Below are 27,549 nucleotides of genomic sequence, written 5' to 3'. Positions count from 1 at the left end.
TTCCATCATAATCACATCATTAGCACCCGTTTGAAATTTAAGATATGTAATAGCCTTGACTAAAACATGAGGGAGGTGCGTCATACCCTTCATCAGTCACGTCTTCTCTTTTGTTTCCTGGTCTACATGAATCAGCTCACTGTCCGGTCCATGTATTTTAAACCAAGACTATGCTACCATAAGAAGAAATACCCATAAAACCCTCCCTCTGTGAACGCTTGGGTCAAATGTGTGTAACGCCTAATGTTGCTCAACCATCAGTAATACTATTACTGTAATCCTGCAATTTCATCTTGTGGCCACAGTGGTTGCTGTTCACCATAAATTAAACCGACTTTTCTTGCAAAACAGCTCTTCCATACTTCTTTCTTTTTTCCCCTTCCAACTCTTACCTAGACACTCAGATCATTTTGACACATTTCCTGCCACCTCACAACAGAGATTTGAGTGAAAAGTTATCGGCCATTTTAAAAATAAATGCATATTTGAAAAAAACTCAGCAGTCTCCAAGAAGCCATACCACCAGCATAAATTTAGAAAGATAAATCTGATATTTAAAAATACAGATAACTCACAGTGGAAAGCGTTCAGAACTTTAATAGACGTGTTAATATTACAACTTTATAGTTCTGAGGAAAGGATTGTAATCTAATTTTATCTTTATTATGATAAGTAACAGTAACTACAATGCCCCGCAAAATTGCCAAAATCAACAATGTTTACATTTTTATGTGGCTCTATCTATTATTTACTATGTGACAAATTTGTAGTCATGTGCACAACACTGCATGAAAATTCAATGTGTGGATTTCGCATATTATCCTTGTGACTGCATGCTCTCTGTCTGTCTACTTTGACTTCCTCCCACAGTTTAAGGGCTTGCACGTTAAGTGGTGATTCTAAATTCACTGTAAGTGTGAAGCCGAGTGTGAGCAGTTGTCTGACTCTCTGTGTCAATCGTCCTGTAGACTGGCAAGCTCTTCATGGTTTACCAGCTTCCTGTCACCATGAACTGGACAAACCGTCAAAAAAACATCAATGGCATTGAAATTTGAAATCAACAGTTGTATGTTTTGCAAGTAAAATGTGCAAAAGCCATTCCATTTCCTTCTCATATATTGGATGGAGTAAAAATGCAGTAGCAGTGGAAGTACTTATATGGATAACAATATCCCAAAATTGCACTTGACTAAATACTGCTCTCCTGCTTTGTTGTTAATGAGTGAAGGCTTAAATTACTGATATCACTAGACGGTACTTCCACTGTTTTTAGTCGCACAAAAAGAAACGAAAAAGGCGTCTCAGCTGTGAATTTTTTTTTTTTTAAGTGCAACAAAAGGGTAAAATCACCCCTGGGTGCTGTCAGAGTGTTTGAGGAGATGTTTCATTATTCATTAGGCAGCTCGAGGATTTTCCTTTGATAGACAGTGTGTCTCTCTGCTGTTGAGCTTTAGGACAGATTAAATATGAACTCTGAAGTGTAATTTTGAATTTCACAGATTTGTTGACGTGTGTTTGGTTCCTGCAGCGTTTTACTGCCACAAAAGTGGATGAAAAATCCTTATTGAGGCGAAATATCTGTGCGTAAATGACTAGACAAGTAATGTTTGTTTGTTGACAGTCCAGCGGCTTACTTGCTGCTTTTCTGTCTCATGTCTCACATACATTTTCATCAAGTCTCACTCTTTTTTTATCAGCTTGTGCCAGTTGTCACAACAGCAGCAGCAGCTTTTTGTGTGTGTATGTGTGTGTGTGCGTGTGTGAGAGAGAGAGAGAGAGGGTGCGTCAGAGGAAAAAGGAAGTTGCGGGAAAAAAGTTAAAAGCCTTCAACACAGTGCAGCTCTGCAGAACACCCACCACGGAAGAACGACAGAACAAGAGCGCCGAAGTCTGAAAATGAGATAATGAAAGGAAGAACGGGAGGTTAACATCAGAAAGAACACATAGAAGTGCCGGGAGGAACCAGTGAAGGTAAGGACCGATGGTTAAATGGTCCTGCGTTGATTTGGACTCGTACGATCAGGTTTACTGAGACAGCGGCAACTTTTTTTTTTTGTTGCATTGAGTTTCAACAAAGGTGTTTCACTGAATGATGGCGTGATAGGGATTGCTGAGTGTCTGCTGTGCGCCTTTCTGATTGAACATTCATTTTGCTCTCCATTTGATTGAACGCCGCATGTCTAAGTTCTGTCTGTGTGTTTGCCCTTTTTTCTATTTTTCATTCAGAAAACCAAGATGGAGCTGTGGCGGCAGTGCGCGATGTGGTTGATCGACTGCCGAGTTCTTCCAGAGAACCACAGGGTCACTCTGGAGGGTGCACAGGTAAATAAGCAGCGACACATTCATATTCACCTGTGTGTGAATACACAAACTCGTTTCAGTTCCTCAAATTAATTCTGTGTGTGCGCTATGACAGGTGTGCGACCTGGCTCAGGCTCTGAGAGATGGCGTGCTGCTCTGCCAGTTGCTCAACAACCTGCTGCCTCAGGCTGTCAACCTGAGAGAGATCAACCTACGCCCACAGATGTCGCAGGTAAGACACAATGACAGAGACACACACATACGCACACACCCAGACTTTTTCCTGATGCATTTCCATAGCACATTGCTATTGTTACCACCATGGCTTACTGAGGCCCTGATGCTGCATGATAGGAAAATGCTTCAGTCATTATCGGTACATCCGGGAGCATGTAGTGATCAGGATAATGATAATGAAGGAGAACAAAAGGAGACAACTAGAAGACAAAGAGAAATAATAAATAAATGCTTTAAAAAAAACTCTAAAATTTTTGTTATTTAATTATCTCTTTATACACAGGGGTTTTGTCAACATTTTCCAATTAAAAAATTTATTCTGCACTTTTATAGGATTTGGTGATACCAACTTGAAAAGACAGATTGCTGCATTGTAATCCAGAATAGTCACAGCTCATTCAGGAAAATTCAGGATTTGTGCTCGAAGCAAGATTAAAGACTCTTCGTGATATGTCAAGTATTTTCTTATTTGACAATTAGAAACTTTTGGACTGATATGAACGCCTTCGAAGCACCATAATCGCACTGGCAGCTGGAAAGCGCTTTAATTTGATCATATTTCTACAGAAGAGTATACTCCACAAGGGATATGATAAAAATACTTTCACCTCTTATCGTTTCTCTTCACTTTGAATATGCCTAATATTTTGTGTATACCTTTGTTGTAGACAGTCAAATGAGAAAACTGATACCATTCTATGGTTAGCTTAGCTTAGCTTAGCATAAAGATAAGAAACAGGCTGGTTGTGTGAAATGGGAGCAGAAACAGCTGACTTCACTTTTTGCAGAGATTTCACAAACTACAAGCAATGTTTTTGAGGTATGGCATGTGGTTAGGTGAACCTTTTTTTTCTGGATTGAAGCAGGCAGACTACCTTCCTATCTTCTCACGTTTTCTGCTACACTATGCTAGCCAGGTGTTAGCTCCAGGACATTTACAATACAGACATAAGGGCTTTATTTCTTATATATTGCTAATATATTCATTTTTAATACATACTTAGGCTATGCATTTTTTTAATATAACTGTCAAAAGTCCTGTTGATTCCTGCCTACATTTCCTCATCTTTTCAACTTTGTCCAAAAAACTTTTTTGACAGTGCATGCAAGCTAAAAAACACATTAGCTAAAAAAACAAAACAAAAAACAAAAGGGTTGAATGGCATGAGATAATTAGAAGGGTGGCAAATATGAGTTAAAAACATTTGAAAGACAGGATGGTAGAACATTATAACCTAAAGTAGAGCATGTTGGGCCTTTTTAAGCTGAAATCTTAAGAAGGCCCTCCTTACTGGAGATCTGCAAACAGTGCAGGAGTTAATGGCCTTTCACATATGCATGGGAAACTCTGGGAAATCCTATGAGGTCAAAAGTGGTTAAGAAACATCCGCTGATTAACAGAAGGCCGGACGTGTACACTGTGACGTAGACTCCCAGGCGTATACAAATGTGCATACACACACACACACACACACACACCTGTTGGCACAATTACACAATTAGACAATGTTGTCTGTGCTCTTGCAATAAGGATTATTTTAGTAGTGTAAAAACAAATACTTGATTGCATGTTAATGTGATCTCCTGGCAGGGTGACATGATGTGTGCAGCAGTATCAGTCAGAACTAAACGTTTCCCCTTTTCTCAAATTAGAGTTCCGCATTTCCCACTGCTGAAGAGACACAGAGACACACACACACACACACACACACACACACACAGAGCGAGCAGGAAGTTATGTAAAGCGGCATATGTCTGACCACCATGTCAGTTGCACTGCATACTCTGCTCCGTGTGGTTTCTTCTGCAGTCATATTTTAGATGTCCTTCGAACTGCTTCTTTTTAGTGGCACACATTTTAGCTCATTGTGCTTGATGGTTACGTGGTCCGTGCTGCTGATTAGCATTTACAGTCTGGTCAGGGTTGTAACAAAGTGTATGTGGAATCTAAGTGTTGAAAGAAAGACAGCAGCTTGTTCCTTCTCAAACAGGCTTGTTGGCTTTGAAGATATTTATTATTAATTTGTAATCTTTCAATTTTCCAAACTTGTCAAGTTTTTATTGATTTGTTACAATTGTAGCTAAAAATGACGTGTTTTCTTTTCGGCTGCTTTTGATTTGCTTCTAAATTATTTTTAACTATTGAGAGAAATCTTTTTTTTTTAAACTTGTTAATATAGTTCCTGTTTTCATGGATCCGCTCATTAACATTTTTGTTAATATTTTGAACTACTAAATATTACACTAAATATATACTAAGTATTTGAGCACAGTCATAAAGGCTGATCACATGTTCCCAGAGCCCATTGTGGCATCATCAGTTGCTCGTTTCATTTGATTGTCACTTCTAAAAAAACACGAGACATTTGGTAACTTAAACCATCTGTGTTTAACAAAGATTGGAGGTTTTGATGGCCTCCCAGTGAAAAATCACTATAACAGTGTTTTTGGGGGGAGTTTGTTCAAACATAAAACAGGAAAATATAGATTTCTGATAAGTAAGATAAGAAATACAGTCAACACCGCTGAAGACCAGGAAAAACCCAGTAGACCTGTTTCATGGCTGCCATTCAGACACAAAGTATGGAGCTTTTCAGAACTGACTAATAATATTAATCAAGAGTTCTTCTCAGATTAAGTACAGAGCCTTAATTAATGTGATTACCAACACCTGTGTTTACCTACATATTTAAATCAGTGAGAAATAAGTCTGTTGAATTATACACATTTATTTAACTTGACAGATTACTCAGGATCCAGAGTAAGGCTAGAATACACTGTATGGACAAATTTACTGGACCACAGGAGCTGCTCGGCCATTTAAACCCATTACATGAAGCTCCCAGCGTACAGTTTTTGTGCTGATGTTAATGCCAGAGGTGGTTTGGAGCTCTGCAGTTATTGAGTCAGCAGAGTGTTGGAAATTTTAGTGCACCATGTATCCGTGTGTCTCTCAGCACTCTGTGACCTCGCTCTGTAACCTTATGTGCACTGCATCTTTGTAGCCGAGTTGCAGCATGTAGGAGGGAAGAAATCTCACAAATTATTACCAACACATTCAGCGAGCTCTTTAGAACAACCCATGCTTTCATAAATGTTTGTTAAGGCAGATTGCATGGCTAGGTGCTTGATTTATGCACCTGTAACTATGAAAACACCCGAAATGAAAGATCAAGTCAAAGTCAACTTTATTGTCAGTTGTGCAATATGTGCGGGACATCCACAGGATCGAAATGCAGCTTCACTCTGATCCACACTGCACAAGCAGAATGCATCTAAAACAAAAACAACTAAATATGAGTTTAAATATTGCACTACTACATATTAAAGCCTAGATACAAGAGGTATGGCCCAATCCCTTTGCCCATATTTGTTAAGTGATGATTGTGTTTCTGTTTTTTTTTTTTAGTTCCTGTGTTTAAAGAATATCCGGACATTCCTGGGAGTTTGTCAAGACAAGTTTCATCTGAAGAAGAACGAACTATTTGAAGCCTTTGATCTGTTTGATGTTCGGGACTTTGGAAAGGTATCACCACGCAAAAATCTATCTTTCGGACATATTCCCTGAGTTATTTTTAATTACTGATTAACTTTAAACAAAGTTGGGTTTGAATCTGCCCTGAACCATCCAGCACGTGTCTTCTCTCTCCTCACCCTTCCTTTCTTCTCTCCACTGCGCTATCACGATGAAGGCTAAAAGCTCCAAAGAAAGAACTTTACACTAAATGTAGTAAACAGGAAAAACTACATTCATGTTGTGACCACATTTTACGTTTGCTTTTGAAACAAATTCTCCAGGCACTCTTGCACTTTGGAGAACCGCACTACAGTTCTCCTGTAGATTTAGTTTGCCTCAGTGTCCCGTCATGCTGTCTCAGGCTGACTCTGTTTGACTGAGTTTGAGATCAGGTCCAGGCCATCATTTGTGGCACTCGTTTATTTGCTGTATCTTGCACGGATGAAATCTCTTCCTGATGGTTACACAATGAATAAAAATTTAAACATCTGAAGAACCCAAAATTGTACCTGAAAGGGGAACTCATTATGCACTCGTAGCTCAGTCATTACGGCAGACGTGTAAAGTGAAGCATGAAGTCCTAATGCCTTACTGCAGCTTGCAGACACCCACAAAGCCCTAACAGGAAGTAGCTTGGTGATTTTCTAATGTGAAGTGTCAGAGCAAAGGCATGAATGCAGTACTCCACAGTTCTCTTTCACTTTCTATGCAGTGCAGCGATTTAAAGCAACCAAGAGTGGATTTGAAATGAGCACTTTTTTTTTGTCTGTGCAAGCTAAGATGAAGCCATGTCCTCAAAATGAGTCATCAGGACATTTTATTTTTGGAGGGGGAGGGGTCATTTCATCAACTTTACAGTGTGTTATTGTCACTAAGCTTCTCGTTCCACTTTGCAGCTTCCACTCAGTCGCCCATAACAATTTAATGTAGAAAACATGGGTGTGGTAGATCCTGTACACAAGTAAATAAAGTCCATCGGCACAAAAACTACTCTGAGAGATATCTTATTATAATCTATTGCTTTATTAAACTGCTAACGCTTACCCGTCAGTGTGTGAGCTCTACGTTGCTGTTATAGCAGAGCTTACATCACAAATATAGCTTAGTTCAGTGGTTTCTAGCCATCATCTCAAGATTTAACATAGACATTTCTCTTAAGTGGAACTTCTGATAACCTATGGTGGATATAAGGATGAAAGAAGGGGTTGATGCATTTAAACAGAAAGCAAGCAGACAGCAGACGATGGGCTTAGCTAAGCATAAAACCTTTTATTATGGGAAACATCTGTTCTCACACAGAGCTGTTTGCATCTTTTTTAACCACCACTTCATCAGAAAGCGAATTAGTGTTTTCTATTGAATTCTCTGCTAATAAGATAGCAGTTTGAATTAGTTCACTGATTTTCTTTCCACAGGACTTCTCAGAACCACAAACTTTCACTTCTTGTTGCATCTTTACTCTTTTTTTCTGTCTTAAATGAAAGCAGAAATTAGACCGAAAAATGCTGACTGAGAAATGTATTCCTTAGTCCTTTTTTTAACCTAACCAGAAGTGTTGGAAGACAAGTTTCAGCTGAAACAAGTCAAGTGGCATCACGCAGAAAGAAAACAATGCTGAACAGTGAAAAAGCGTGTCAAAGAAGCTCAAAATGTGTGACAAAAACAAACTGCCCCTTACTTACTTGGTTAGTAAGTTATAAACCAACATTTAAACTCACTAATACATGCTTTCCTTTAAACAAAGAGCGTTCACTTTCATTTTAACCACCGTTTTTGTATGTTTCTGATCACATTTCACATGAAATTTCAACCCCCACCGTGATTATGCTCTTTTTAATTGAACTGTCAAACAGAGCGAGAGTGAAACTAGGTAATTATTTAGTGTTCACATTTAAAGTGTTAAACAGTTTTACAGTTTCTCTGCCAGTGTGTGTTCCCACACTCTGTACAAGATTGTTAATTGCGTACTATACTTCTTTGTGTGTTTCTGTCTGTGTAAGGTCATAGATACGTTGTCCACCCTGTCTCATTCGTCCATTGCTGTCCAAAGAGGATTTCAGTAAGTACATTCCTGCCTGTAAGTTTAAAGGGACCACTTGTGCTAACTGCTAAGTCCATGCTTGTATTCTTAAACTATCACCTTCAATCCAGCTCTCCTTTCAAGGCGACTTTCTTACGATAAGCCCTCATATCCTAATCATATTCAGGATATCTGATCCAGTGTTGTGCAATACTGGAAATGTTGGTGTTGATCTCATGCCAAGTAAATACAGGGCCAGTACTGCCAATACCAGTAGCAATACCCAAAACTTATAAAGGCATCTCAGTCGATTCCTTACAGGACTTAGAATCGATACATTGTTTCTATGCTCCATCATGCTACTATCGATTTGATACTAATACTATTGTTGGTGCCGATATTTGGATCGACCTACCTTTAATGCGATCTCACTGAGGTCATCCAGAGCCAAACGTAGCAACAAATGGCTTTATAGGTCCCCTTTAAATGCAATTGTAAAAAGCTGTATCTGCATTTTTAAATTTGTATTATTTTATTACCGTGGCTCAGGGGGTTGGGAAGCGTATCTGTAACCGGAAGGTCGCCGGTTCGATCCCCGGGCTCTCTGTCCTGGTCGTTGTGTCCTTGGGCAAGACACTTCACCTACCGCCTACTGGTGTTGGCCAGAGGGGCCGATGGCGCGATATGGCAGCCTCGCTTCTGTCAGTCTGCCCCAGGGCAGCTGTGGCTACAACCGTAGCTTGCCTCCACCAGTGTGTGAATGTGAGAGTGAATGAATAATGGCATTGTAAAGCGCTTTGGGTGCCTTGAAAAGCGCTATATAAATCCAATCCATTATTATTAATATTATTATTAATTATCTGATGTGTGTGTTATCTGTTAGTGTGAAGCATTTATTATTTGTCTGTTTGCTTCCTTGAAATATTTGGGGCTTATAGAAATCACACAGATGATTTCGTTGCTGGCAGAAAGAAAACAGATGCGTTGGCAGAGAAGGGAGAAGTAACTTGTTTAAGATGGTCAACCTTTTTTTTATAATAAATGTCATAATCATAAACGTTTTCTGTAGAAATGTGGAAATTATGGAGTTTTAAATAACTAGTCTCAAATGGTTTATTGCACAACATGAAATTATACCCTTATCCTACCACGTGGATGTGAAAGTGCTTACTTGGGATTACTTTTTTGTTGGTCTGTGGCCATGCCACCCTAAAAGCGAGGAATATAATATATATACAAGTGAAATTGGTTATATGGACCAGAGGCTTGTGGCTGTTTTTTTCTTAGGCTGAAAGTTGGTGTAGCAGATAACAGCACTTCCTCAGTGCGAGATAAGACTGTTGTTTCTTAACTTGACAGAATGTTCCCGAAAGTTTCAAGTTTTGTAACTCATTAATTTAAGTGGCATTTAATCTTTATATTTTGAGCATAACAGGTTTTTGTTAGATTTCTGGGCACTTAAAATTTTTAATCCTTTCCATTACCGTTAAATACGCCGGCTCATCAGGAAGTCAGCACCACAGTAATAGTGTTTTGTCCTTCAGCCTGGAACCTAGATTCATGCTTAATTACTCACATTATATTAACCTTTATTCAGTTGTAATTTTCACTCTCTTTTTTGCTGCTTTAACACACTCACCTTCCCTTCAAACAGGCCTTTTCCTTTAGAGGGATGCACTCTTGATGAGGAGATCTACAGCGGCCTGTCTGACCAGATAGAGTAAGCCTTTTTCTCTATAATGTCTAAATGGAGGGAGAGAGATTGTTTTAAATAGCTGACAATTTTTCTCTCTCTCTTTTTGTTGTGTGGCTGTATAATTTGAGGATTTTCATGTAAAACTTTAACATCTTCACAAGGAAATGCTTTCATAATGCCACATTTTGACCTGTAGAAAAGTTCAAAATACTCAAACAGAAAACTACCAGCAAAAATTCTGCATTATTTTACTTTTAAGAAATAAATTTAAGAGTCTTGTCTGGACATTTTGAATCTTAATTGAATCAAACTGGGAGATGTGATGGTTTATTGCAAGTGGAGAAATGTTATATTCCACCAGCTATACAGGTGGTGTACAGGTTAGTGACGCTCCGTATACAGCACAGATATATTTAAGAAAAAAAGCCAAAGGTGATAACAGTAAGTACTTTGCATGTGTTTTGTGTATTAGTGATACAGTGGATGAAGATGATGACTTGTACGACTTTGTGGAGGATGAGGAGAACGAAGGAGATGAGATCTATGAAGACTTGATGAGGACAGATGAACCGCCTGAAACTGTGAGTGGTTCCCATGTGACCTGTAACCTGCAACAGAAAGGAGGGTGTTAGCCTTCACTTGCAACCTGCAAACTTTGCAGGTCTTCCAACAAAGTACTTCTGCACTAAAATCTGGGTTTCACTGTGTTTCTTATCACCTCATGTGAAGCTATGACTCGGGAGGCAGAGTAGTCCGCATATCAAAGACTCTTAATCAGATTAGAGTTTTACTTGCAGATGTCTAATATATACAGCTTCACCCGAAGCATGTTATTTTAAATTTTTTGAAACCTTTTAGTCAGAATTATTCAGTAAGAAAAGAGCAAGAAGGACAGTTTGAAATATTAAATACAATTTTGTGTAGCAGGAATAATAATTTTTCTTCGTCTTTCCAATCTTATTAATGTTCTTAAGACCTCCTTTGATTTTTGAAAGTCTTTGTGGGTCAAGGAACCACAGTGCCTCAGAGCCTATGTGCCAACATTTTCTGTTTGACTTTGATAGGGGTTGATTAAACCTCTCTGTTAATGTTTAAATAACTACTGCCACTTTAACACCAAAGCAAAAAAACCCTCATTTGACGTTTTTTTTTTCGTGCCCTTTAGCAGCAGAAAACTGGTGTGGACAAGAGAGAGTGCTGCCTGCAGGAGATCAGACAGACGGAAGAGAAATACTCAGAAACACTGCAATCTATACTACAGGTGTGCACACACCCACAGTCTGATCAAAGAAGATCGGTGCATTCATATACCAATAAAAAAAACGACTCATAATGATGATGACAGAGCCCATCTTAAAAAACATAAAGGAGCTGGGGGAGCGGGTTGTGTTCGGGGGAGAAAGAATGTGAATTTCTGAGATCTTTTAAATTTAACACCAAAATGTTTTAACATTTCTGAAATTCAAAGCTCACACATTAAAAAAAAGAAATCTGAATTTCTGTGAAATTAAAATCACAAATTTGCAAAACAACATTTTTCCGTAAGTAACGACATCACTTTTTATACACCTGTTCCACACCTCTTTCAATTCTTCATCATACATCACAAGCACACAAGTATAGAGAACTCATGCACAAGAAAAATTAAAAATAACACTCATACTCGCTCTTTTGTGCAGCACTTTATGAAGCCTCTTCAAAGGTTTCTCCAGCCACACGACATTGAAAGTATCTTCATCAACGTACAGGTAAAGAAGGTGTTTACCTCTACACCTGCATGATATACCCACCTCATGGAAAACCTTTGTTTACATAGTGTGTGTGTGTGTGTGTGTGTGTGTGTGTGTGTGTGTGGGTGGGTGTGTAGGATTTGAATAAGACCCATTCTGAATTGCTAGAAGAAGTTCAGAACTCTATCCTAAATAATGGAGCCAGGAATCTGTTCCAGGTGTTTGTGAACTACAAGGAGAGGTATATCGCTCATGCGGAGACACACACACAGATCCACTTGTTTCTCTTACAAACAAATGTATGAAAAATATGTTTATGTATCCCATCTCTCGCCAGGCTGTTACTGTACGGTCGTTACTGCAGTCAGGTGGAGGCGGCAACAAAACACCTTGACAAGATTTCAAATGCGAGGGAGGATATCAGGATGAAACTGGAGGTGAGGAGGAAACACACGCTCCATTTTAGACATATTTAAATAACTTCATGCAAATTTATTTGATCATCATTTCTTGTTGTTTAATACTAGTTCTCTCTGTCTGTCTCTCTCTCAGGAGTGTTCAAAGAGAGCAAACAGTGGACGTTTTTCTCTACGAGATTTACTCATGGTCCCCATGCAGAGAGTCCTCAAATACCACCTGCTATTACAGGCATGTGTTTATACTTCATACATGGTACTTACTGTATCTTCAATTTCCAGTTGGTTTTATCCAGCAGCTTTAATTTGCCGTGGCTTGCTTGTGTCTGCAGGAGCTGGTAAAACACACCACTGACTCAACAGAGAAGGAGAACCTGCGAACAGCTCTAGATGCCATGAGAGTAAGTGTGTGTATTTGTGTATCTCTACTTGTATGTAACCTGAATGTATGATACTTAATCCTCGTGCATGCATGCGTGTGTGTTTCCAGGATCTGGCGCAGAGTGTTAATGAGGTGAAACGAGACAATGAGATCATCAAGCAAATCACCACATTTCAGCTTTCCATAGAAAACATGGTGCGGTTACACTATTTCATTTTTAATGAATCTCTCTTTGGTTGTTGTTTGTATTTCCTTTCTGCTCATCCCCCTTCTCGTCCACCTTCTTCAGACTCAGTCTCTAGCTCTCTACGGTCGTCCCAAAATCGATGGAGAGCTAAAGATCTGCAGCTCAGAGAAAAGATCGAAACAGGACAGGTGCGTGTGTGGCTGACGCACGTCTCATCTGATATGTTACAAGCTGTTGTTTGACGTTGCGTTTGTGTGCGCTCTGCTGTTTGTCAGGTACGCGTTCCTCTTTGATAAAGCCGTGTTTATTTGTAAGAAAAAGAGTGGAGAAACTTTTGAGCTGAAAGAGATCATTGAACTACACAGCTACCAGATACGAGATGAAACCACAGGAGAGAAGGACAATAAAAAGGTCTCCAAATCTGCACTGAGACACCTGTTACACACAAAACAAGATCGCCATAAGGCATCTCAATAGGACTGACTGTGTGTGTGTTTTTGTATGTGAACAGTGGTCCTATTTGTTCCTCTTGCTGGATTGCTACGGAAGGTCTGGCTATGATTTATTCTTCAAAACCAGAGAACTGAAGAAAAAATGGCTGGAACAGTTTGAGATGGCTCTGTGAGTATTAAATGTGGACGTACAGCTGAGCACTAAAAACAGCAATCAGAGAACTATGAAGAATATTTAGCAGCTAAAGTTCCAGAAACTATACTCAGACTTATAGACTAAAAAAAAACAGTGAGCTCTTTCAAAAAACCTCAATATGTCAGTAAACCAGAGCTGGGATAAGTTACTGCAGGTTTTAGGTTGCTAATGGTTTTTTCCTCCCAAATATTTCATTTATGTAATGACGGACTTTAGTGTTGTCGAACATACAAATTAAGAAGCGGATCTGAAAAAGGTTGGACATGGAAACGTTTAGTTTTATGGATTTCTGTTGTTGATTTAACGCATCAACCTGCTATTTGTTACATTATTTGCAGTCCCACTGCACTGGCTTTGACTGCTTTTTCATCGCCAGTCTCTCTAAACAGATATGTTATGATTTGTACTTTTACCAGAGTGAAAGTACCAAAGTATCTGTCACTGAAAAGCAGCTGTTTGAATGCTTACTTCCCCCCAGCTGAGGTCAAAACAGTTTCGCTTTATGCTTACAGGTCAAATATGAGTCCTGAGAACTCCACAGCAAATAACCATGACTTCCAGATGTACTGCTTTGAGGAAACCACCTCCTGCAAAGCTTGCTCAATGTTGTTAAGGTACTTCTGTTATTCTATTATTCCTCCAACTAGTTAACAAGTTAGCTCCTGTGGAACTGTATTAACAAGTTAACAAAAAAAAAAGAAAAAAAATCTCCTCTAAAGGTAAAATTTCTCAATGTGTCTGCAGGGGGATATTTTTTCAGGGCTATCGCTGCACTCGCTGTAAGATGGCAGCACATAAAGAGTGTTTAGGCAGAGTACCCGCCTGTGGACGAAACTCAGGTCTGTATACGTGCACACATGCATATGTATGTGTTTAAACACCGCTTTGAATTAGTCTAATAATCAATTCTGCTTTTAAAATTACAGATCATTCTGTTTCTGCAAAAAAGGTATGTCTACATATATTTCATGCTGTAAACTTCCAGCTCAGCTGGTGGATAAAGCCTCTTTGGGCTTTTTATTCCCACTATTGTACGTGCCAGTTTTAATGGATGGATGTTCTTTGGGACTTTGCTTCACCGTTTCTTTCTTTTGTTCTTGCAGAATAAAGCTCAAAGGTCCTCTGGTCATTCCAGCATTGGTAAGCAATTCATAATATATCAGCTTATATAGCCTACTTCTATGTTGAAAGCATACAGCACAAGACTTTCAGGTTCTGAGGTTATGCTTTTGTTCAACACTCAAATATAAAGTTGTAGCGATGTGTCTTCCCTAGTTATAACCTACATACAATTCATATATCTTGTGAGTTGTGTTATCATAAAAGTGCTTTCTTTGTTTGTAAATCTATATATAGTGACCATTTTTAAAAGCCTCTCTGCCATCAGCTTTAATCTCTCTGTGATCTTCTCTGATAAAGACCCATACCCTATTATGTCGGACAGCTAGAACTTCAGCAGGGCAATTATCATTTTCTCCTCTATTAGTAGAGTTCACCATAAATAATTCAGATAGTTATATATCACATCATCAGCAAGTATTCCCAGTCTGCTTTTCCTGCCTGTATGGTTGTATTTTATTGTGATGTGTTTAACGGTGATCTATTTTCTATAAGGCACTAAGTGCAAAGTGACATAGGCGCTTGGCAACCATGCTTACATATAGGAATATAAACAGAAAACAGTTGAGTCCTCTACTGCAGGTGGCAAACGAATTGCAGTCATTGGGGCAGACTGACTAAAATAGATCGCAGCGTGTTAACAATCTGTGACTGTGACTTTTTTGAGAGCCATCAGGTGGCTGGTTAATTCAGTTAAGGTTGAGAGTGTTGCACACTTAATCTCTGGTCACCCCAACTGCTTGCAGCTGTTGATCGAGCAACCTGATTTTTTCCTCGTCAAAAGAAGGTATTTTTTACTGTAGTGTGTTTGTGTGCACGGGGGTCTTATTGTTTACATCTGCACTGATTTACATTAGAGGGTATGGCTGTCTCTGTTCTTACATGGAGTGGAAAGCATAAAGCAGGAAGAACAGCAACAAAAGCTCAGCACAGAACAGAGTAAAGATCGTCAGACACAGAATGAAAAGAGTGGGGTGGAGGTGGGTTGCAAAGTGGCTTGCTGCAGCTGCAGGATTAAATAACCCCACTTTATGAGGTTTGCCTGCTGAGTCATGTGTTGTTGTGAGCTGGCATAGAGATCAGCTGGTCTTCTGGAAATGCGACGGAATTAAACTTTGCAGCCTGTCTGATTCATTTTCTTTGATGCTGATAATCTTATCGCTAGATGCACGTTTTAATACCTTATCCATTTTCAGCATACGCTATAATCTTTTTGCCTCTTGACCAAAAGAAGATTATTTCCCTTATTAAGAAGGCATAAGCATGGCAGATAGCTCCACCTTTTTGATTCTGAAGATTTTTTCTTTCTGACGCAACCTCAAAGAGATTTATGTTTGTAATGCGATGTCTCAACAACCAACGGATTTTTAGGTTTCATTTTATGTAATATTTCAAAAGTCATGACTGAACTGTGACTCACTGGTTGTAATGACTGGAATAAAAGCAACAGTCTTGGTAATATTTTCATTCTTACTCTTTTTGTTTTGTCAATCAGAGTTCTGAGGTCAATATCTTGGTTTATCTCCCTCCAGTTCTGCCCAGAAACATCACAGCAAGTGATTTAGCTTCACCTGTCAAACATATCAGTGTACTATACCCCCAACCCGATTTATTCAAGTTGCATAACAGGGCCGGTAAATAAATGAGGATGGTTCGCTTACGTCTGAATGAAAGTGCTTTCCCCTCATTTCCTTCGTTTTTTTATTCTTACCGATTGAGCCGTGAGTTCAATACTTGCAGCGAATGAGATGTTCTCACAGTCTTCTTTTCTGAGCCCTCTTTTAAGGTAGAAAATATCAGAACGACAACCATTAACTAGTTTGTGGACTATTTTCACCCAATTTATGCATGTTAATGCGAACCCCACTGGTGTGTGGTTAATGGTAGCCCAGTTTTACTTTATCTAAACGGAGCATCATGGTAGGCGGGGATAGGGGATGTTTTTGGTAAACTTTGTCTATCTGAAATTAAAAGTTTTTAAAAATATGCAGAGAATAGTTTGATCCAGTTTGATTCGTTTTTCCAGGAGTACTAGCCTTATGTTGCAGCTCTTCCAAATATCACAACCTCTCCTTTTTCCTCTTTCTGCTGTCAGGACATCCTAAGATGGAGGTAAATCAGGAGTATTATGGCATGCCGCCGCCTCCTGTGGGGTTCGGCCAAGCGCTTCATCTCTCCAGAGGGGACGTCATTGAGCTGACGCGCGGAGACGCAGAGCTGCCCTGGTGGGAGGTAGGCCTAAAAACATAGCCATATACATGCACTCCATTCTGCATTCAATAAACTGAAGAAGGGGGGGGGTCATGCATTATTTTTTAGACTTTTCAAGGCTCGTTTCCTGTGGTTACCGTGTAGGTGTGAGAGGCTTTTGTCTTTTTTCAGTCTCTTTTGACATTTTCCTCTCTGCGTCTCAGTCTTCCACTTCCTCCCTCGTGCCAAACCTGCACTTGTATCTGCATGCAGTCGCGATGCTGTGTGACAGTTTTGATTTGGAAAATAAGCGTAATCTGACGGCAGAAATCCACAGAGCCGCTCAGGTTTCGCGGCCGTGCTTTTTGTTCCCGCTGGCTCACTGTCGCACAGTTTACTGAAAGTTTCATTCATGAGAAAGAAAGCATGCGCTGAGAAGAGTGACAAACCTTCATGCGTTTGAACCGTCTCACTGTCAGCGCTGCATAAATGGGCTCAACACAGTGTCTGTGATTTTATCCATCACCACTTTAAAACATGTCGTAGTGAAATCGTTTTTAACATTTTGTTAATAGTTACCCAAAAAAAAAAGGATTCACAAATCAGGTGTCAGCCAGCTCTTTCATGCTTCACAGTACTTCCTCATTAAACCTCTGCTTACAGATTTTTGATGTGTGACTTACCTCAGATTGCTATCTTTTGTATATGAGTAAATATTTTTACAATTGGGGTCGATTGCTTGATTTACCCTTCAGTGACTGATCGGTTGACTCAGTCTGATCATGTTATTTTTTATTATGTGACATAGGGAAGAAATCTAACCAGTGGTCTAATGGGATGGTTCCCTTACCAAAAGGTTCAGCCCTACCTCACTGTGAGTACAATCCAGCAGCCAGTAAGCACCCTACCTTTTCCATTTTGAAAACAAAACAACATTTTCAAATAGATTTAATTTCCCAGAAAGGCATAAGCTCAGAACAGCAAACAAATAACTGACTAAATTTAGCACAGCCAAGTGGTTTTTGTCAGCTTGCATATTCCTGTAAAGAAAACAAACATTAAGCAGAATTAGGAAATGAAAAATTGTTATCAGCCTTTTTATATGTGACTTTTCTGTGATCTCACTATTTTCCAGAAGCCACCCCCAGACCTATCTGGCTTCAACTGGTGAGTATCGACAGGAACGGGGCAGAATTGCTCGCTCGCCGAGCTTCTGCTTACCTTGGTTAACCATGGTCTGATTTTTTTTACAGTGCTGCAGTGTTTGCAAAACTCAGTGGGAAACACCACAGAGCCGACACATAGAGTAGTAGTAGTTAACAGACACAAAAGCAGAACCCAATACTGAAAATTACAGGCGTTTTAATAGCAGCGTTTGGAGCACACTTAGGGTTGCCAACTCCCTGAGAAATAAATAAGGGACACCTCGTGGCCAGGGCCGGGCGACCCAGTTGTCTTCACCCTTCCCAGTGTGGTGAATTTTTTAGCTCTTTTTTTGTGTGTGAAATTATTTTTTTTAACCATTTGACTTGAATTTGATTTAAGTAGATGCGTATTCTTTGTGATATCAACACATGGGAAACAAAAATCATTTAGCCATTTATTTTTAGCTCAAAATGACAACATTAACACAATAAAACAGGTCTCTTTCTTAAACAGAAGCCTGTCATGCTTAACTTTTGATAATAAAAGTAAATCTTTCTTTAAAAGAACTCTGTCCTGCTTAACTTAAAATTATATAAATTAATAGAAAACAATAGAAAGAAAAATATTCTTGTAACAGTGCACATTTAGTGCATTTAGTGCAATTGGCTTCAGCAGAGGCATTATTTCAGCTTTTGCTCCCGTTTGTAAACCCACTTGTTCCCATGATTACGCGTCATAACTCATCATCATTATTCATCTATGTATTACTTTTATGTATTACTCATCTATTTGTTGTAATCATCTATCCTTGCAGTTGTTTATTACACAAAATAAATTATATTATCACACTTCTGGCCACATAGCGCTGATATTCACTGCACATGCCCATTTTAACCTTAACCAGAGGGTTTAAAAACAAACAAACCAGTGTTTACCATATCTGGTTCTCCGAGGCCTGGTAGACAAAAATTGGTTAAGGGTTCCCCGAGCTTTCACGCCCCTCATGTTCTTCATGTGCTCACCATTAGAAGCACGCCTATGGAAAAAGTGCGCCGGCACACAGTGCAGTGCGCTTTATAGATGTTATCGTGCACTTTTCCAGCCAGGTGTTTTCCTTTTCCCATTCTTCCCTGCACTTTTGCAGCCTTTTTTTCTTTCTCTGAGAGGAACAAACATTGCTGGTCTAATGCCTGGCTCACACTGTGCGATTTTTGGCCCATTTTGAGCCGATTTTTGAGTCGTGCGACCAATTTGGTGATCGGCCCGATTTTGGCCTTCATCGTGCATCGTGTAGTATACGTGGGGTAACGAGAAGCGATTAACACCTCACGACCAGCTCCCGATCATCAATCGCTCGTGAGGGTGTCACCGCAGCCGCTCACACTGCTCACGCGCAAACACGTAAACGTCGGTGAAAAAGACGGAGCAGCACGGCTGTGCAGCGTGTGATCTGGACTCAAGCGATGGAGGCACAACTTGTAGAACTTTGGAAAGCTCATCCGAGCCTTTTCGATGTGGCATCACCAAATTATCACGACCACAACAACCGTGAAAATAGTTGGATTTACATTGCTGCTCAATCACAGCTGCCTGATCATGTTTGTCATTAGTAATTTAGCAAAGTTGATGGTGGTGTGTGTCTGTGTGAGTGAAAGACAAAGAGGGAGAGCGAGCGACAGATTTTCTGTTATAACCTTCATTTTATGGAGGCACAGTGTGACTCAGGTCGCATCAGAGCATCGGGCGGTATAGTGTGAGACCTGCATCGTGACCTACGAACTTATAACCCATGCGAGCCAATCGTGCAGTTTGAAAATCGCAGTGTTTGCCCAGCTTCAGGTGTACTGTCGTCTGAGACTTGCACCGCAGTGTCGGCGTTTGTTTCCCTGTTGGCCATGCTTTTTGTTGTGGTCATCTGTTGTCTTCCGGTATTTTCTCCGCAAGCGACCTTTCCTCAACCAATGAGATGAGCGGTAATCTGAATTGTCATACTCGAATTGTCATAAGTGTGCTGTCAGCTCATTGGTCACAAAGCAGGGGCGGGGCTGGGAATTATGTTTTCAAACAAAGCGTTAATTACATTAAAACTTATAGACTACTTTTGATTCTCACTGTATTACGGGACAAAGTGCGTCCCTTATTAGCTCAATACGGGACGTGTACTTTTGTTTCTAAATACGGGACGATTCCGTTTTTTAAGGGACGGTTGGCAACCCTAAGCACACTGTAACGCTCAAACTGATGGGATGTACCGTACACTGTGGTGATATGTGATTCGCCCCCAGGCTCATGTTGATGACGATGACGACGGCATTCTGAGCCCTCAAAGTAGTGATTAAAAACAGCTTTTTAATCACACCATTGCCCTCCTGAAGGACAGCGTGTGTTAGAAAATGTGTCCGTTTGGCGACACCTGGTGGTAATGAAAAGTATGACACTGTGGACAGGAAAGTGGATACGGCGGATCATGTACAGTCAGACAACATAATTTTTCTTATAAACAAAGCTTTCCATTATCAAAATAATTGATCAGAGTTTATAGAGAAAAACATCAGCTTAAAGCTCATTTGAAAGTATTTTTCAGAATTATGTACGCTTGTGCAGGGAAATGCAACCGATACATTTAATTTGATAGCTTTTGAAGATGTGGTTAAGGTGTGAACTGATGGGCTTTCAACTAAAGCATTGGACTAAGTGTAACCTACTATTTTTCTTTATGCAGTCTTTCTGGTAAAAACCCCTAAAGGCAAAACTTCTTCCACCAGCTGTCAGCGAAGAGCGAAGCCAGAGGTGTTTTGTTTTAGGGCTACCCACTTTAATGAGATATCTCACAAATGCCTTCAGGGGATTTCTTCAAATTTGGCCCAAAGCTTGCCATACTGACCATTTTTCACATTTGTCTGGATCCTAAATTTTTAACACTTTGGTGCTGTTTGTGAAATGATTGTTTCTTTGTAATGACACTCATATTTGAATCATTGTCTGCTCTCACGTCTATAACTGTCAAAGAAGGCCAAGTAATGCTGTAGTGACAGAACAGCCAAATGTATTTAAATGACAAAGTGTGTGTTTGATCGCAGTGTAACTTGATTGGTCTTGTGACTGTTGTCAAAAAATAACTGTGTGAATTCATGTTTCAGAGGCTACAGTATTCACTCAAAATAAAAACTAACGCTCTTGTTCTCTCTGTGTGATTGAAGGTTTGCGGGAAACATGGACCGCACGGCCGCCAAAAACCTATTAATGTCCCGCTCTGATGGTACCTTCCTCGTGCGGCAGAAAGATGGAGGAGAGTATGCTATCAGCATTAAGTAAGACATATATCCGTTAAAGTACTGTTTGATTATCTATCTGTTGATTTGAAGATGGCCAAATTACAAGCAATTTTTTAAAATATTCTATTATTGGTCCGATTGCATTTCAGACCTTAATTGTTGAAGGATGGTAAATGGACTGGTTCTTATATAGCGCTTTTCTACTCTTCTGAGCACTCAAAGCGCTCTATACAACTTGTGCATTCACCCATTCACACCCGCACATCTTTCTAGGTGCTTTCTAAGTAACATTCACACACACTCATACTCCGATGGATGCATCGGAGAGCAATTTGGGGTTAGTATCTTGCCCAAGGATATTTGGCATGCAGACTAGGGGAAGCCAGGAATCGAACCACCAACCTTCCGATCAGTAGATGACCCGCTCTACCACCTGAGCTACAGCCACCCCATATGCAGGATAAGCTGCATATCTGCCCTAAAACAATAAGAAAGAGCACTGTTTTTTTTGCACACGCTGGAGAGATTATGTATTTCGACTGGCCTGGTGTTCCCCCGGAGGTGGCTGGGGAGAGGGAGGTCTGGGCTGCTCTGCTTGGGCTGCTGCCCCCCCCCCCCCCCGACCTGGCCCCCGGATAAGCGGAAGAAAATAGATGGATGGATGAACATTTTTTTGCACCAAAGGCGCATTTAATTTAATAAAATGGTACAAAACTTCATCAGGAAATATACTGCATTGTCATCCTCTTGTAAAATAAACCTCCTCTTTAAAAAGTTCCCCATCCAAAAAACGGTTTGGAAATTTGGAGCTGTTTCACCAAACACATGTAAAGTATCACTTCCTCTCAAAACCAAGGGAAACAATCCAGACTGACAAAGCATTTAATACATGATCTGTTTTTAATTCATGAGCCAACAAAATCCATTCATCTTTGCAGAAGTGAAAACTTCTCGATTCTGTCGTTGGAGAGCCATCGCTGAGTTTGCCATTCAGCCTCCACGTGGACTGAGTTCCCAGACTGTGGCTTTTAATATTCACCTCTCTCCTCCCTCAGGTTCAACATGGACATCAGACACATTAAGATCACCTCTAGTGAAGGCCTCTACCGCATCAACGAGAAGAAGGCCTTCAAGGAGCTAGTAGTAAGTCATACACAGTCATAAAGCTGAAGCACTGCCTCAGAGCAAGAGAAACCAAACCTACCGCTGAACATTATCTTTAGTGCTGGATTGCTGCTGACCTCAGCTCCTCCTCTCTAACCACAACTAACATCTCTCTTATGTTTCTCACACTTCTTTTCTCCTCCCGCCCCCCTCCCATATTAGGAGATGATTCAACATTACCAGCAGACCTCATTGAAGGAGTACTTTAAGGACCTGGACACCACACTTTGTATACCTTTCAAACAACCGGAGCAAAGCAACCTGTCTGACAACATGCCCAATTTCACACCAGGTACAGAAGATCTCCATCACCTCCTACAGTCCTCACTGTGATCACCAAAGTCGTCCTCTGTGACTTGCAAATGTCTGTGCAAAATGACAGAGCAACCCACCTCCTAGTTGTGGAAGTGCAGATCACTACAGATCATGGAGCTCTTATATTCATTTTTATCACGTTTCTTTATTTTGAACAAAAGCAAGAGTCTAGAAATGACTTTATGGTAGCCGCATGTGTTCTTTTTTTTTTTTGCCATCTCCAGTCTTTATTGTAAGTTCATATCTGGTTTAACTCTGTTTAACATGAGTGGTGATGATAACGCTCATGAAAACTCCTCTGCGAGGAATGGGGTAAGACTGTTTCCCCAAAACTATTCCTTTAAGCTGTTCCATGCTGCAATGTGGGCTCTGTCTCACAGGGGGCAGCATGAGGAGCTTTGGCGTCGCAAGGGCCAGGTACGACTTCTCGGCCAGGGACCGCTCCGAGCTGTCGCTGCGGGAAGGAGACACCATCAAGATCCTTTCCAAGAAGGGTCACAGTGGCTGGTGGAAAGGAGAGGTGTACGGCCGGGTGAGAGCACGGAAAAAATGTAAAAAATATTTTTTTATTTATTTGCTGTTTTCTTGTCTGACCTGCACTGCTCCTGTGTTTCCAGGTGGGGTTCTTTCCAGCCAACTATGTGGAGGAGGATTACTCTGACTACTGCTGATGTTCCTATGGATGTGATATGTAGACTCGTTCTCTATGTGTAGGGGTCTGTGTGAGGGACTGCATTAACCAACATGCAGGAGTGTGGCTGTGTGTATGAACGAGAATGCCAGTAGCTACTTGTGATTATGTGATGAGTGTCTAGTGATGTGAATAAAATCTCTGCCAGCTTGATGATGTCTGGTTCATGTATGGATTTTAACCATATCATTATATCTACTCGAAATTTACAGTTTACAACACCACCTCTGTGTTGTTTTTAAGCTCATGTTTAAGTGTTTGTGTGATCTCATGTGAAATTAAATTAAAAACTGAAAAAAGGGTGTTTAATGTACATCGTGTATGCAGCGGATTTCCGATTACCAAAGCAGCAAATGTGACTTCATGTGGTGCAGTCTTAAAGTTAAAGCTAAACCTAAAGCTAACTGACAATTCAGTTCAGCTCAATTTTATTTATAAAGTTCCAACATTTGCCTCGAGGCGCTGTATAATGCAAGGCAAAGACCCAAAAATAATAGAGAGAAAAACACCTATGAACAGATACTTGGCGACAGTGAGAAGGCAAAACTCATTTTTAACAGGAAGAAACCTCCAGCAGAACCAGGCTCAGGGAGCAACAACAACAAATAAAAAGGTTTTAAAAAGAGCCCGTGAACAATACAGTTTTCTTTATTTGGACTGCAGTCTGCAACCTGTAAGAAACCAGGAGACCAAGAACATCAGTAGACCACCGAACACAAACATAGTGGGAGGTTGGGGGTTGCGAAGTAGGTGTTTAGTGGTTAAAAGGTTTAGCCAGTGTGGAGGACTGACACTAAAACCACTACAAGAGAAACTAGTACATGATGATTTGTTTCTGCCATTGTAGGGAAAAGGTAAAGAGCAGTATGTGTGAAGAAGTGCCCTTACTCTTTCTTTACAGTGCATGCATGTAACTAACTGCTGTGTTATTATAAATTATTAGTAGTAGTAGAGCCAGCGCTAAAACTCCCTGTACACTATATGTTTAACCTCGATATGTTAAACCATTCTTTACCTCATTACTCTGGTACTGGACCACATTTCAGAGGAAATCATAAGACCTTTGTGCATCTAACATGTACTTTTATTTTAGAAACCTTTCTGTAGTGTACTGATCAGATAAGACAGCTATAGTACAAAAACCACCTGCTTGTATTCACTGCATCAGCGTGAATTCATAAAAGGTCTATTGTGTAAACTATTTTTGCAGTTCTACATGTCAGGAAGCCCGTGGCATTGATACTTTGACCTTTGTTGCAGCTAAATATATGCTGCTACTACAGAGAAGTGCCATGGCCTGCAATTCTGTTTTAGATTTAGCATTACAAAACAGATGTGGGCACAAAACCAGGCCCATAATCAAACATTTTCCTAGTTTGGTGTGTAAGAACATGTCTGCACTGAACAAAGCCATCCAACGTGTTTGAAGTGGAAGCAGCACTTTTGGCAAAGTGAGAGCGAAGTCCTGTTGCCATGGAGACCTAAATCTCTTACTTATAGACTCTTCTTGGACATGGATAATATTGTCTGTCCCAACACTTCAGAGCTTTAGCCAACAGTCATTCTAGGTTAACTGACATTTCTGGCAATTGATGTAAACGTTTTACTAAAACTGCATCAAAGAAAGAAAAGAATGAGAGGACAGTCGTGGCACAGCTGTGGAAAGACAACAACTGCTATACAAGATCATTAAACTTTGTTTCATACAAATTCCCCCTGGTTGCTAACCCCAGCTCACAGTCTGAGAACTGCTGCCAAAGCTTATTAATCAGTCAGTATCACTTTTTTTAGTCCAAGGACTTTTTTTGTTGAAAACAGCATGTGTGTAAACCTAGCTTCTGCAATGCGTATGTGCGATAAACTCATTAGCTATACTGGTCTTATGTATGAAGTAAAGCTACGTCTAATTAAAAGTTTGTGGAGGAGTTGGAGCAGAAGGCCCCTAGAAAACCTGATGGTCTCCATTTGCCTCCACTGAAATTATTCATATACATCCCCACATGAATGGTGTTGGATGCACAGCCATAGGCAAATATCATTGCCAAGATCCACTGATAGGTTTTTAGGTCCCATCGGCACCAATTAATCCCTTCTACTTTCTACCACCAACATCAAAAGCAACTAACTCCATGTTTTTTTTACATGCTTTTGCCCAACACTTCACCTTCATCCAGCAAGCTGGAAAGCAAAGAGTAATTTGGAAAAGAGTTAGCGATACATAAGGTTTCCCCAGTTCACCAAGTATGAGAAAATAATTAATGGACAACAAAGACCAGCACTCACTCTCACAGTCAGGTAAATATCAGTTTTATTTCCAAAATATCAAAAAACAACAACAAAAAAAACCCTCAACGTCTCTTTCACAAAGTAATTTGAGAGGAAAAATTAAAACTCCATTGTTGCTGTGTGAGTTGCGCTCTCGCTCCATCATGTTGTGTGAGACCTTCAATTCCAGCGGCGTGTTTGTGTTTGTAGCAAGAAACATCTTTACATCTGTACATCTGACTCGTAGTTCCCCTCTTGCTTACTGGTAGTACAGCTCAAGGTTCATCCCATCGTGGATTTCATCTGGAGAGTTTTTGGTTAAGTACAACAAAAATAATCTTGATCTTTAAATCAAGCAAAAAAATGTTTTTTTTAACCGATTTAAACAATTTATGGATACATTTATGTTATGGATCACTGTGAGTGCAATAAAAAGAACTGCAGTTGTTCTGTGAGGGTGTAATGATGTCATGGTCATTATCATTATTAAATTAAAGGTAATGTAACTAAAACCACATAAGTATAACTACAGGAAAAAAAAACCTTTAAAGGATACAGTCACCCAGAGACACGTGGTCCTTGAATATGGTGTACCTGTGGAAAACAAAGGACAACATTTAGGTCCAAATAGATGAGTTATTTGTCATCAAGCACATCAAATCCCATTTGAGCAGCTCACCATTTCTTTAACACGATCTTATCATGCCGTGTTCCTGTCTGGGCAGCTATGAGCTTCTTCAGATCTCCAATGGTATCCTCAGAGCTGAAACACCGAAGTTAAGGAAGGGCAGTGTAACAGCTTGGAAAACATCCAGAGTGTTAACAAATGCGTGGTTAAAAAAATCTGAGCGTTGTCTGCTAGTATCATTTTGTTTCTTTTGATCTGCAGATGGACGGCGCAGCAGCTTTGGATGCTCTGCTTTCCTCAATCAAAACACACGCAGGATGGCTAAAGTGTTCTAGCTAAACTGGTCCAACTCTCTCTGTAGCCCCGTGACAGACTGCTCCCAAACCCATTATAGGCAAAACACATCTAACACTTGACCAAACAAGATCCCTTCAAGCTGCGACACCTAGAAGTTACTGAAAATCATCAGACTTTTAGCTGATTGTCAAGTGGCGTTCATTCAAGTGGTATTATATCTGCTGTCAAGTAATGGCAAGTGGTGGCAAGCACCATTTTTAAGCATCATTTGATGATAATAAACATAAATAGCGTCACATATTAAAAGGTAAAAGAACCTGAAAACCAAAATGTAAGATACTGACTTTTTGTTTTAAATAAAGTTCACTTACAAGCTGAAATCTCAAATATGACTATTATAATCACCCACAGACTTGCAATTGTGGGATTCTGTATTAACGGAAGGAAATAAGTCATAAGAAGTGCCAAGATAAACAGTGACACTGAATTTTAGTCTTATAACATACTCTAGAAACTCACATGTTAATAGAGTCATTGTAAAACTATTCTCCACACCATTCTATAATATAAATGAGCTTTACTTGCGTCTTAAAAGTAAGTCCATAATTTCAGAGCAGGGGTGCGTTGAAAGCAGATGCAGATGAATCCTGTACTGTTAAATATCCTGACTTATGTTAACTCATCTCAAGACATCCCAGATGTCTGCACCTAAAACATTATTTTGACGTGTATGTTGAGCATCATTTTCAGAGTTTCAGCAAAGGATACTTGCACTTGACCCGGACTTTCTTGCCTAGACGGTCGTTGCAAACCACTTCGATCATCTTTACGTCTGCAGAAAAAAGGAAGAGATGAGACAACGTTAGACAAATGAAGGTATTAGATGATAAAGTAGATGATAACCCTAGTGAGTTTGTTTTATAGAAGATGCGCTGGAAATCACAGGCATAGAAATCTACTGAAATCAACCAGGTTGTTTTGTTTAGCTAACGTTAGCTGTAGCTCACAACACCACGTTAATGTAAAACAAACGGGACTTATATTTACATACACTCGTGGGCAGCTTTATGTGTTCAAAATCCGAAACATTATGATACCGTATAAAAACCGCACGTTGAAGCTGTCATCCTTACCTTGAAACGTGCAGCAGAAAAAACAATTATTTCCTTCGCTGATATTTTATGGAAACCTCTCGGTCCTGCTTACCGTAAAGCTGGTTTAGTTGCGAATTCGCCTTCCTACCAATCAAATGAGGACTACGATGATTGGCAATCTCGCTAGACCTATCACAGAACAAAAACCCCCACCAAAAGCGGACCTAATAC

At 40.0% G+C, this 27,549-nt stretch overlaps 2 protein-coding genes across 4 annotated transcripts; one reads left to right on the top strand and one right to left on the bottom strand.

Moving 5' to 3' along the window:
- The first annotated feature begins 1,427 nt into the window (after positions 1 to 1,427).
- On the top strand, positions 1,428 to 23,185 carry vav1 (vav guanine nucleotide exchange factor 1). Of its 2 annotated transcripts, none has more exons than XM_085163601.1 (29): positions 1,428 to 1,971; positions 2,227 to 2,322; positions 2,417 to 2,533; positions 5,948 to 6,064; positions 8,056 to 8,114; positions 9,730 to 9,795; positions 10,244 to 10,352; positions 10,940 to 11,032; positions 11,451 to 11,519; positions 11,639 to 11,742; positions 11,839 to 11,938; positions 12,054 to 12,149; positions 12,250 to 12,318; positions 12,408 to 12,494; positions 12,589 to 12,674; positions 12,762 to 12,897; positions 12,998 to 13,107; positions 13,647 to 13,748; positions 13,879 to 13,973; positions 14,061 to 14,083; positions 14,238 to 14,274; positions 16,349 to 16,485; positions 17,252 to 17,338; positions 17,579 to 17,610; positions 20,790 to 20,900; positions 21,920 to 22,007; positions 22,191 to 22,320; positions 22,724 to 22,875; positions 22,961 to 23,185. In XM_085163601.1, exons 2-29 carry the CDS (start codon positions 2,236 to 2,238, stop codon positions 23,012 to 23,014), a joined length of 2,553 nt encoding a protein of 850 aa, XP_085019727.1. In that variant the 5' UTR covers positions 1,428 to 1,971; positions 2,227 to 2,235; the 3' UTR covers positions 23,015 to 23,185. The 2 variants fall into 2 exon arrangements, with proteins under 2 accessions (XP_085019727.1, XP_085019728.1); XM_085163602.1 differs by having other exon boundaries at positions 1,449 to 1,971; positions 10,937 to 11,032; positions 17,252 to 17,317.
- A 2,140-nt stretch (positions 23,186 to 25,325) lies between these two features.
- Positions 25,326 to 27,480, bottom strand: ubl5 (ubiquitin like protein 5). 2 transcript variants are annotated; one of them, XM_085163629.1, is made up of 5 exons: positions 27,358 to 27,480; positions 26,993 to 27,056; positions 25,979 to 26,062; positions 25,856 to 25,893; positions 25,326 to 25,602 (listed from the first exon to the last, which is right to left on the bottom strand). In XM_085163629.1, the coding sequence occupies exons 2-5, from the start codon at positions 27,046 to 27,048 to the stop codon at positions 25,559 to 25,561; spliced, it is 222 nt and encodes a 73-aa protein (XP_085019755.1). In that variant the 5' UTR covers positions 27,049 to 27,056; positions 27,358 to 27,480; the 3' UTR covers positions 25,326 to 25,558. The 2 variants fall into 2 exon arrangements, with proteins under 2 accessions (XP_085019755.1, XP_085019756.1); XM_085163630.1 differs by having other exon boundaries at positions 26,993 to 27,048; positions 27,358 to 27,456.
- Positions 27,481 to 27,549: the final 69 nt, after the last annotated feature.

Source organism: Neolamprologus multifasciatus, chromosome 6 (genome assembly GCF_963576455.1).
Source record: "Neolamprologus multifasciatus chromosome 6, fNeoMul1.2, whole genome shotgun sequence".
Classification (NCBI taxonomy): domain Eukaryota; kingdom Metazoa; phylum Chordata; class Actinopteri; order Cichliformes; family Cichlidae; genus Neolamprologus; species Neolamprologus multifasciatus.
The sequence above is the reverse complement of the archived record's forward strand: the minus strand, read 5'-3'. Positions and strand labels throughout refer to the sequence as shown.

What these genes read in the sequence shown, in the direction of transcription:
- vav1 (XM_085163601.1), top strand. Translation starts at nt 2,236, where the DNA reads ATGGAGCTGTGGCGGCAGTGCGCGATGTGGTTGATCGACTGCCGAGTT. An exon ending in TACGCCCACAGATGTCGCAG is followed by an intron (nt 2,534 to 5,947) that starts GTAAGACACAAT and finishes TTTTTTTTTTAG; the next exon opens with TTCCTGTGTTTAAAGAATAT. An exon ending in CTCTGGTCATTCCAGCATTG is followed by an intron (nt 14,275 to 16,348) that starts GTAAGCAATTCA and finishes TTCTGCTGTCAG; the next exon opens with GACATCCTAAGATGGAGGTA.
- ubl5 (XM_085163629.1), bottom strand. Translation starts at nt 27,048, where the DNA reads ATGATCGAAGTGGTTTGCAACGACCGTCTAGGCAAGAAAGTCCGGGTC. An exon ending in AAAGTCCGGGTCAAGTGCAA is followed by an intron (nt 26,063 to 26,992) that starts GTATCCTTTGCT and finishes TCGGTGTTTCAG; the next exon opens with CTCTGAGGATACCATTGGAG. An exon ending in CCACGTGTCTCTGGGTGACT is followed by an intron (nt 25,603 to 25,855) that starts GTATCCTTTAAA and finishes AAAACTCTCCAG; the next exon opens with ATGAAATCCACGATGGGATG.